This window comes from Ciona intestinalis, chromosome 7, assembly GCF_000224145.3.
Source record: "Ciona intestinalis chromosome 7, KH, whole genome shotgun sequence".
Lineage (NCBI taxonomy): Eukaryota > Metazoa > Chordata > Ascidiacea > Phlebobranchia > Cionidae > Ciona > Ciona intestinalis.
The window spans coordinates 5,358,070-5,369,389 of NC_020172.2; the positions used below are offsets into that span (position 1 = coordinate 5,358,070).

The 11,320-nt window shown below is 35.3% G+C and overlaps 2 protein-coding genes and 1 long non-coding RNA gene across 4 annotated transcripts in view; 2 read left to right on the forward strand and 1 right to left on the reverse strand.

Annotated features, from left to right (window-relative positions):
* LOC100176148 overlaps positions 1-3,158 on the forward strand; it is a 5,615-nt gene extending 2,457 nt beyond the window's left edge. For both annotated transcript variants that reach the window (XM_009860747.2, XM_026834941.1), the window contains exons 5-6: positions 1,520-1,693; positions 2,581-3,158. In XM_009860747.2, coding sequence (XP_009859049.1) covers positions 1,520-1,693; positions 2,581-2,733 — 327 coding nt within the window. In that variant the 3' untranslated portion in view covers positions 2,734-3,158. The remainder of the gene's footprint in view (positions 1-1,519; positions 1,694-2,580) is intronic.
* A 1,942-nt stretch (positions 3,159-5,100) lies between these two features.
* On the forward strand, positions 5,101-9,178 carry LOC100178461 (trimeric intracellular cation channel type A-like). Its single transcript, XM_002127287.4, has 7 exons — positions 5,101-5,210; positions 5,704-5,803; positions 6,068-6,221; positions 6,552-6,682; positions 7,159-7,288; positions 8,122-8,242; positions 8,592-9,178. Exons 1-7 carry the CDS (start codon positions 5,193-5,195, stop codon positions 8,694-8,696), a joined length of 759 nt encoding a protein of 252 aa, XP_002127323.1. The 5' UTR covers positions 5,101-5,192; the 3' UTR covers positions 8,697-9,178.
* The window catches only part of LOC108949617, a 6,277-nt gene continuing 1,820 nt past the window's right edge, over positions 6,864-11,320 (reverse strand). Inside the window, exons 3-4 of the long non-coding RNA XR_001974798.2 lie at positions 10,034-10,037; positions 6,864-6,874 (exon numbers count right to left, since the gene is read on the reverse strand). This is a non-coding gene — a long non-coding RNA (uncharacterized LOC108949617). The remainder of the gene's footprint in view (positions 6,875-10,033; positions 10,038-11,320) is intronic.

Here is an 11,320-nt window from a genome sequence, read left to right on the forward strand (position 1 = left end):
GCTCACAGATTAACACGTATACCCGGTAACGAAACTTAAGGTATCTTTGTAAAATTTGCCTAATATCGAAGTGACATTGAGGGAAACAATACTGAGTTACTATTTTTGTTCCTTTGCTTGAATTAGTAAGCTACCTTTTTTGCGTTCCGGGTCTTTATGAAATCGGAAAACGCGAACACCTTATCTGCTAGTACTTAAGCAGTTTGGAGCTGCATGTCCACTAATGTTGGATTATACATGTAGTAAAGAATGGCTCTGTAGATTCGTAGGTATGATCATATACTATTATGTAAACTAAGCTGATTGCTGCTAATCTTAATCCACAACGTAAAGTACCCTGTTAAACCACACTGTACGCCGAAAACCAGTCAAAATACTAATTTACTCCACATTAATTCCTAGATTTAATATTATATAACAAGATTTATATAAGAAATTATATTTTAAATGTTAAAACAACCGCTATACGTGTTTTCTAGCTTTGTATTGCTTACAAGAACCAAATAAACACACGCCGACCATGCATTTGTATAGGCGATTCACGCTCTGTGGGCTCCGTAATGGCGGAAACGAGCGCCGTTTCCTAACTTGGTCTATACTAACTTTGGTCTGGTGTATAAGAAGACACCTATGTTATAACTCAACAGTGAGCATGAGGTGTATGAATACACCATGTGTGTCTGGTGTATAAGAAGACACCTATGTTATAACTCAACAGTGAGCATGAGGTGTATGAATACACCATGTGTGTCTGGTGTATAAAAAGACACCCATGTTATAACTCGACATAAGCATGAGGTGTACAAACCATTTAAATTACCGAAAATCTAGAATCCATATAGGCTTACATTTTTAATACCAACCAGTTATCAAAACAACGTGCGCATGTGTGTGGGCAGCAACCGGTATGTGTGGCGTCCGGTTATATCAGCTTTGCTAAGAGCGCAGGATGCTGCCAATAATGAATGACAAATATGCTGATATATGCAGTTGTTATAATCAACGACTGTCGACACACAGTTTATAACTCTGTCTATATTTGATTGAAAACAAGACATGCGCGTGTTATATATTTACTGGTTCTTAATTAACCCGGATAAACATAGATATAACTTAAATGTAGGATAAGGTGCATGAAGCCGCCATGTTTAGTGTCCAAAACCCGTGTATTAAACCCCTTGTTTTCCACCACGAGGATAAACATGGAAGTATTCTAACTCGCCAGTTAGCATGAGGTGTATAAAGTGAAGCATAGCCTATATTAGTTGGTCTTCGCGAAGCAACAAACATTGTTTAACCTCCTTAACTTTAGCTACTACTCCTAGGCTTCATTATTACTTTAACCCATACCCTGCTATATATACGGGTACATTAGATTTATTAACCTTCTGCCCCCAATATTCATAATCACTTTAACATTCACCCCAGTTTATAATCATTTCAATCCATACCCCACTTTCCATCGCCTCTTAACCCCCACCCCAAAGTTCGTAAACTACTTTAACCCTTCTACCCCCAGGTTCGTCGCTATAGCGACTTCCCGCCAAGTTACGAAGCTTTAACCGAACAGTCCCCTCCGTCGTATAATTCTGTCGTCATAATCGAAGAGGAGGCGCCACCTGGCGACAGGAGCAGCAGAGCTTCTGGTATTCGAACATACGTCTACGATCCTGCGCGAAGAATATCGATTGAGGTTTGTGACGTCATAGAGAGCTTTGTACTCTACAAAGACTTGACGAGACGCTTAACTTGTTAGTTAGATGTCAAACTACTTAAGTTTGAAAACAAGTCTTACAGCAAGGGATGTGTTATCTTAAAAGAGTTTAGAAACCCTCGCATGATTTGGTACTGCGGGGGAAAATTGGACACTTTTAGCAGATGACTTTCAAATATCCTGACCGTGTTTTAAACAACTAACAACTGACTATGAAAGACCCAACGATACAATTTTATAACTCTTTAATTGTGTTTGTATACTACCAAATGGAACGCGTGGAAATAGAATGAAAAGGTGTCCCATCTTTCTTCACCTTAAAAACCAAAGCCAAAAATCCTAACCATACACCGGTTCTTAAACCCTAGATCCCCAACTCTGGTATACGCGTTATGTATTATAATCCATGTATTTAAGCGGGGTCTTTCTGTGCATTTTTATATGTAAATATTTGTACACGTTAAGCCCCTTTGGTGCACGTTTTATGCACGTAGTCTGTATTCCGTGCATTTGCTACGTGATTTGTGCACGTGTTGTACATCCATTATACCCCTATGCATATCCGTTCTTCTATTCTTAGCATTCATAGATATTCTTTCTATTGTAGGGGAGATGGGACACCTCTTTATTCTTTTTTTCGTCGCATTCAGTAGTCATAAAAAAACGTTCAAAGAATTATATAACTGTATTCTCACGACTTCCATAGACCGTTGTTAATTGTTTAAAACACGATTAGGTTATTTGCATATTAGTCGCTAAAGATGTCCCGTCTTCCCCCACACTACTATATATTGTGCTGTAGTTATTATAGCTTAATGACGTCACTTTACATTTGTATACAAAACTAAATATAACGTCATCACCAGGTTCATGACGAAGACACGATACGAGTGGTTGAAGAATTGTTGTCAAGGCGACGTACGTCATCGTTACGTAGCACCAACGAACCACCCGGATATAATCACGTCATTAGACTTCCGGATAAATACCCCAACGTAATTCCTGTCAGTGACGTATGAAAGAGGTTGTGACGTCATATGCGCTTCGGGACGGGAGATCTCTGATTGAACTGAACATCGTGAAGAAACGGGAAAGTGTTGCTGGACTGCGAACTGCCCAGCTATGCACCATATAAAACTGTTTTATAGGCAACACTGCAAAAACATTAGTTACTGGCCCCAGGCCCAGAAAACAAATTTTCTGTGTTAACCAATTTATAGAGTTATGTGTCTTTATAGCGCTTCTGTGTGACTTAGCCAAAGTGTATATAGCATTTCTGGTTAACTTCTTAATAGAGAAAGCTGTAAAATATTGTAAGATTAAGCATTGCGGAGATATGGGTATAGGTTTCCTAAGAATATTCGTTTGACTATACTGCAATTTGTTTTATGCATTCATTTGTTTGTTTGTACGGTTAATTTATTTTTAACATAGGTTTGTTGGAGGTTTGGGTAATTATTTATTAAAGACACCGATGTTATAACTCGACAGTGAGCATGAGGTGTATGAATACACCATGTGTGTCTGGTGTATAAGAAGACCCCTGTTTTAGAACTCTACAGTAAGAGGGGGGTCATGAGGTCTACGGCGAGCAAACAACACGATATTACAAACTCAGTACGTCGAATAGGCTAAAGGTTATAAGCGTCATAACCAGGACATGCTACACAAAATACGTTTACTACTGTGACCAGTTATAACATCGGAATGTGTAAACGGAAGTCAGACATCACGCCGAACTCACTCAACCGTCAAGTTACCATGGTAACTCGGCGCTACGTCATATTTTATATGGGTGTGCCGCGCGTTTCGTGTTTGCGGTCAATATAAAATGGCGGCGTCTCTCGCTTTACTACACCCAAGGGTGGCGTAAAGCGATACGGATCCGACAGATGCGTCTACAACTGTCAACAGGTGAAAAGTACCAGATAAAATGTGCTAGAATGGACACCTGTTTTATATATTTAATAATATAGACAAATGCGATGCAATTGAGGGAAAACGGTAGTTCAAATTTTCGAATTTGCAAAACTAGAATCCGACAATCAAGTTGATTGTTTCAGGCATTGTTATAGACAATCAACATTCCTGAATTCTTTATAGTGTCATAACATGTATTGTTTAGTCATCATTAGTTCATTGTACTATCATAATATATATTATTACGTATTTCCTATTGTGGATATTGTTACGTCACAATGCAAAGCGACCTTTTCAGAAACGAATGCGCTGGTGTGTTTGTTCTTAGTAACATTCGAACAATTGGTGCGTCGTAGTGTTTTGGTACACCAGAGATGTTGTATCTAGTGTTGTGGGCGTTCGTTGTGTACTTTTGTGTCAGTTTATGTTGCGATTGAATTCAAAGCATTTATCGACGTATTTTGTTCAGATTGCCTGTATTTATAATGTTGTTACCGCGTTAGAATATAAACCAATATATACGATAACTTTGCAGGGCGGACATAATAAATGTTTTTATTGCAAAAGTTAGGATAATATATATAGGCGTGTTGGATCTTTGATGTTGCTAGTTTACAGAGCGTGTTAAAGCACCTGCTATTTGCATAAATTAAAACTTATATTTAGTGTAAACTTGCATTTATATGCAATCTAACTGTGGGTATATCTATGTCTGTTTTAATAATATGGAGCATAATATATAAATAGATAAAAGTAGTTTTGTTTCTTTCTCTGGCCTTTATTCAAAAATGCCTAGAAATTATTTTTTTGAAAGGTATTTAATTGTAATACTTAATGAATTTACAGTAAGCCTACACATTTTTGCTGTGTGTTAGTCATATACTATAGCCTATCATATGTAGCTAGGTCGTAAAATGTCTGTTATTAAATTGCCACGTCTTTCATTCTCTACATATTTATAAATTAATGTGGCAATTATAAGATTAACCTTTTTGCCCACTCTTGGTTTTTTATCTGTTGTGAGCATTTTTGTGGCTTATTTGCATAAATGGTTTTCTTTTGATTGGTTTGGTCATTTATATCCTTGTGGGTGGGAACTTGAGTGACTTATCCATGGTTGCCACTCCCATGCCCACAGTCAGGTTGCTGAAGCTATTGCAGTGTGTGGATAAGCAGACATGACTTTTGGTTGGTTTGTTCATTTATATCCTCATGGGTAGTAACTTAAGTGACTTATCTATGGTTGCCACTCCCATGCCCACAGTTGAGCTATTGCAGTGTGTGGATAAGCAGACATGACTTTTGGTTAGTTTGGTCATTTATATCCTCATGGGTAGTAACTTAAGTGACTTATCTATGGTTGCCACTTCCATGCCCACAGTCAGGTTGCTGAAGCTATTGCAGTGTGTGGATAAGCAGACATGATGACTTAATTATGCTCGTGGGTGGAAAACTATATCCTTGACAAACGTATCAGTGTTGCACATTTGTATTTATTTTCACAGGTGTAAATATTAAGATCTATATCTGAATTTGTATCTCGCAACACTGCCTTAGCATGGATGTAATTGAAAAGGTTAGAACAATTATCAATGTATTGTTTAAAATTTGTATTTTAAAGTTTTGATTCCTTTTAATATATAGTGGGGTGGGGGAAATATAGGACATCATGTTCCCGTCCCATTTTTACTAAACAAAAAACATTCAGAGAATTATAAAACCGCATCCTCACGACTCCCATAGACTGTTGTTAATTGTTTAAAACACAAACAAGACATTTGGATATTTTGTGCTAAAGGTGTCCCATCTTCTCATTCCCAACTATATATATATAAACTGTTGGTATAAGACTCTATACACTTGTTTTCAGAAATAGCTGTTCAGGCATTTATGAGCGTATATAGTCTATTTTGTTTAATTTTGTTCTTGTTCCGTTTCTGACAAAATTAAGTTAAATTGTCATTTATCGCTGCAATGCAAAATTTACTTTTCGTCCTATATGTATGTATATGTATATATATATACCTTATTATCTTTATTAACTTTATAAATCTTTATATTTTTCTCAGTTCTCAGGAAGATTTTGTAAAGAGCTCTTGCCTGCTGCCAAGTGGTATCTTGAGCTTGCGTATGTTATTTCTATGGTTTCACTCGCTGTAAAGTCAGCAGGTGATAATACAAATTTCATAACTTAAGCTACCTGAATTATATTAAATCTTTATGTAAACTTGTATCATAAATGGCTGTTATTTATCTTATCTACTTAATCATTGCAGTTACAGGTAACTAGAAAACTAGTTGGATAGTGACGAGAGACCAAAACAATAAAATGGTTAATGAAAAAGCATAGATATATATATATATATATGTATATACGCTTATATAGTGTATTTAATTTGACATAATTTACATTTTCTTGTTTTTAACTTCCAGATAAAGCCTGGCACAAGAAGAACCTTTTCTACTCCTATTTGAAAGCAGTTCTGTTTGTCAGGGGGGCGGATATCATCTTAGCTATCTGTAATGGGGATTCCCCAATGCAGCATATCGCCTGCAATTGCACTCTGTTAACAACAGCTGTTATTTGGTAACAATGAACATTTATGCTTAAATAAAATAGTACCTCTGACCCGTCTACTTATAAAACCTTACCCATATAGAATAGATATTATTGGGGTACTGGACTCTGGCCTAAATCTCAGTAACCCAAACATGCCTAATCGTGGGATCTCACCCCTATAGAATAAAATGTAAAAACATAAATAAAAATAATGAACTGAAATATGTACAAGTCTGTCATATAAGTATATATCTGCCATACTTTACAGTCCCATTTGCAATTATCCGTAATATATATAAACAAGACTTTTTTTGTTTATTATCACAATGGCCATTATTTTTACTTATGACATCACAGGTGGTTGATTCTGTTTGTTCCCTTTGATATTTTCAACAAGATCTTGAACATTGAGGTTGGGGACGTTAAGCCATTGCTTCTTATACTGGAGCTGATGACAGCATTGAGAAATGTGGTGGCAGTTGATGCAGGTGTTGGACTATTAATACATCTTGATATGTTAATGATTTCACTTGTATTTTATTGCGGCCACTGCAGTATTTTATGTGCAAGGCCAATTTACAACTTCGGGTTGACTAGTTGACTTACTTTTTGTTATTTTTTAGTGTTAGATTAGTGGTTGGGTATCTTGATATGTTAATGTTATTCCATAAAGAGTTTCTCTTATTGTAGATGCACGAGTATAAATGGCAGAGCCAATACGGTCATTATAACACAGGTGTTCTGTTTCATACACCTCGTGCCTGCTTGCGAGTTACCACGTATGTAACTTCTTTATCCTCTAGTGTTGGGACAACGGCAGTCGTTATAACCCGGGTGTTCTGTTTCATACACATCTTGCCCGTTTACGAGTTACCACATGTAGATAAACTGTTAAGAACCAGTGTAATATAATATTTAGTATTCATACACACATAATATCTAACTAACTTCATTCCATCTCCAGCTATCACAGCCTCACTGAAGAATTACCCCGGCTCCTATGTAGCGATCCTGGCTGGTACATTAGCCGGCAATGGTGGGCTTGTGGTGGCCAGTGTGTTTGGTGACTTCAGCAAACAGATCAGCTCCCCTGAGTGAGTTATTAGACGAATATGGTCTTTATACGTGTATACGTCACACACGCGCTATGTCACACACGGCATTGTTCGCCCGTGAATGCCACGTGTGGTGATGCAACCACAAACCCCTACAGTCGTGCGTTTAATGCTTGTAGCGTACTGTTATTTCGTTTATTGTGTCTTTCCTTAACTAATTCATTCGGCAGAATTGCTCCAATCATTCATTAAGTTCGTTATAAATAAATCGAGCTTTGAAATAGGTTGTACCTTATCGTCTAGTTATATGTTATTGTCACTTTTTATATATGCTTACTAAGACTTGAAATAACCAACATACAAAGTTGTTTACTTGATGATTCACAAGCATTTAAATATGGCATGCATTTATGTTGTACAATAACAGAACACCATGTTATAATTTAACCGTCACTTTAATATATGCACTAGTTTTACATGATCACACATATGCATAGGCGCCAAACCTGGGGTGGCAGGGTAGGCAGGCCAACCACATAATTTTCTGCATTAAATTAATCAATACACGATACAACCAATAAGCTCATATGCAAGATAAAAAAATTGTTGTTGTTTTGCAAATACCAAGATTATATGGGGTCATTACTCATTAGTAAACCAAAGTATTTTGTAGCATTAGTTGTGACATCTTTATATTATTTATGTTAATTTCCCAAACAGAACAACAAGATTTGCTTATTATATAAGTGCGAAAACTTCCTTTCTTATTATAGCAAACAAAATTATGATTTTTTTTATATTTTATAACAAATTTTCCCATTTTAACAATCCTGGCAACATTTTAATAATATGTATGTTAATTTCCACAACAGGACAACAAGATTTGCTTTCCTTGCTGCTTGTTCTATTGGTTTGACAAAGATTCTCTGCCCCAAAGTTGTTTCAGCTTGTGTTATGATGGCTGGCTGCTCTTGCTTCATTCTATGTCTTAAGGTGAAAATACTATAATCAATTTTGTGTTAGTGTATCTGACATTAGGTAATTTTCATTTGGTAAACACTTGGTGGATCTGACATATTTTTCTTACGTATATGTTACGTTTTTGTCATAGTATATCTAACATTTTATTTTGACGTATATGAAACAGACATTCTATATGGGTGAGATTTTGTGGTGAAGCAGTCCAAAGGTCTTTGGATTAGGCCACATTTTTGTTTATACCTCTTTTGTAGAATAGAATATGCAAAAAAATAACCTGCTGTGGAATAGTGTTGTTATAATTTAAGTAAAAATAATAAAATTTATTTATTGTTTTTGATTTTAAAAATTTTACTCTTTCCAGTTTCTTCAGTTTTTTGACCACCAAGTTGAGATCTTTGATCCTATCTATGAGATCATAAAGAAGATTGTTGTGACATGTGACTGGGTGAAGGACAAATATGATTAATTATGACATCATTATAAAAAAATGACAATTTGAACAGCTCAAAGAAATTATTCAAATTTTTTTAAAATTGTATAAAGTGTTAAAAACCAAATTATTTTTTCAAAATTGTGTTTGCACAAAACAGCATATACACATAAATTAGCGCTTGTTTATAAATTGGTGATATTAATTAGGTACGATTAGTGTCTTAGTTTTCCATACGGAACCTAAAGAATGTATTTCTTATGTACAGTGTGTAATCAGTGCCTAATATTTTTTCTTCTGATTGAGTTATAAAATATGTTCCTATTTTAATCAATGTCAAATAATTTCTAGTTTTGAAATAATTTTACCGAATTTTTAATCTTTTTGTTTGGCACTTGGCACTTTTAATAGCATTAGTTTAGCTTATAATCATGTAGTGGTTTTGTACATATATGTATGCTCTGTGTAGATACTTGCATGTGAATTCATTATACCCACTGTATAATAAAATGCACATATTTCTACATGCTGGATTTTGTATGTAAGGACATTAATAACAGAACATACACCTCATGCTTACTGTAGAGCTAGGTACCGTAGCTAGCTTTTTATAATCTTTCTGTTTGTAATAACTTTTGGATAGCTTATTCTAAAACAGTAATGGATGTATATTATGTTTGATACTGTTGAAGAATTCTCTGTTACAACATAGATTAGGGTAGTGGTTGTAACTGTTTTGCATTAACATTTGGAATCCATTTTTACGTACCAACATTAAAAAATAATACTGAGACAAGTCTAATGGGTGGTCTTTAAGTGGTAATATATTGTTTCCTGTGAGATTTACTTGAAGGAATTTTGAATTGCTCTAGGGATTTGTATGTTTACTGCATAATACTGGCAGCTGCTGTAAAAAGATACAGCAAATTTGGTATTTTGTTATTAATGCAAACAGTTCGTTTTATTTGTGCAACAGTCATCTTAAAATAAATAATTTATGGCGCTACCAATGTCAAGAAAATTAATTAATTTTAATTAATTTATAGTTTTGATATATTTTTTTAGGGTGTTGAGCTGCTATAAAAGTATAAAAAAGTTTCAGAATTTTGTTATTTATGCGAATAGCTTTATTACAACTGTCATCCGGAAAATTAATAATTTATGCCACTATTATTGCCAATGGTAAATGGAAAATGCAAGTTTCTTAAAGTAAGCAGAAAAAGAGGGCATTTCAATTTGAAAAGGCACAAATTTAAATGGCAAAAATAGCCCAAAAAAGCGGAAAAAGTAAGATATGTAATCCCAATAGTGTATTTATAAATGAAAACTATTGTAATGTATGTTTTCACAAGGATTTATCGTATTTTGTAAACCAAACTGTCACCGAATGTCTGCGCAAAACCGCAAGAAAATCCACCACGTTATTTTAGAAGAAGTTTCCTTTTTTCTCACGTTCCCTTTTTCACAACATTGTTACGTCAGTATGGGGAACGCTATCCCGCGTCGCGGCAACGATTTGAATTATGCTTGGAGTACTCGAATATTATAACACGCTCCCCTATTTGTTGATATCTGTAGGTTAGTTCGTATTTTGTGAAAAGCAGGTTAAATTTGAACCTTCCCTTTTAAATAGTCGTAACATTGTAATTAAGGTAAATTGTCAGTCAGAATTAGTAATTAAGCTCCAATTAATGTTGAACTAGTCAAGTTAATTTGCATCTTCCATTTAAGCTATTATCGAATTAGATTTCCGTTTCCTAAACTTATATGCTGTTGCTATTGTAGTGCCAAAAACCAGACCTCGTCACATAGATGTATATATATATATACGGTTTCTGCCAGGCATAATGCATATTGTATATTTTAGAGGAGAGGATCTTTTGGCTTAGAAGAGTTATAATCCTAACAAAGCTTTTGTGTTTTTTGTATAAACAGATTCGTAATATTGCTTTAGCTGTTGGGAATTTGGCCTTAAAATATCCCTTAGTTCTCACTGATACCCAGTGTATATTTTATATAAAAATAATTATCCTTTCTTGTGGAATAATAACTTTAAAAAGGAGCGAAAACCATATATGTTTTTCTGAAAGTTTTGCATTTTTTTCAGGATTAAAATAGAAATATGTTTGCTGTTTGATTATGCTGAAGAATAATAATGTCTATGATGCGAATTAAACACCGGAAAGTTGACGAAGGCACGAGGATTATTGAAATAGCTCGTGGTAGAAGTGGCTACGGATTCACTTTATCTGGCCAGGTAAGTTTGGAATAATTGCTTTTCTGTGTGAAATAATTAATATTTTATGAAGCTCGGGACGTGGGATGTAGGTCTATTACCCCAACACCCAGGGTGCTGCCATAAATAGACCCCACTGAGGCAGTTTATAGACACTCAATAATATAGATTCTATTCTATAACGGTGAGGTCTTCAGTGAGGCACACCTGAGACCTGGAATGTAGGTATATTACCTCAACACCTAGGGTGCTACCATCTAGACCCCGGTGAGGCAGTTTATAGACACTCAATAATATAAATTCTATTCTATAAGGGTGAGGTCTTCAGTGAGGCACACCTGAGACCTGGGATGTAGGTATATTACCTCAACACCTAGGGTGCTACCATCTAGACCCCACTGAGGCAGTCTATAGACACTCAGTT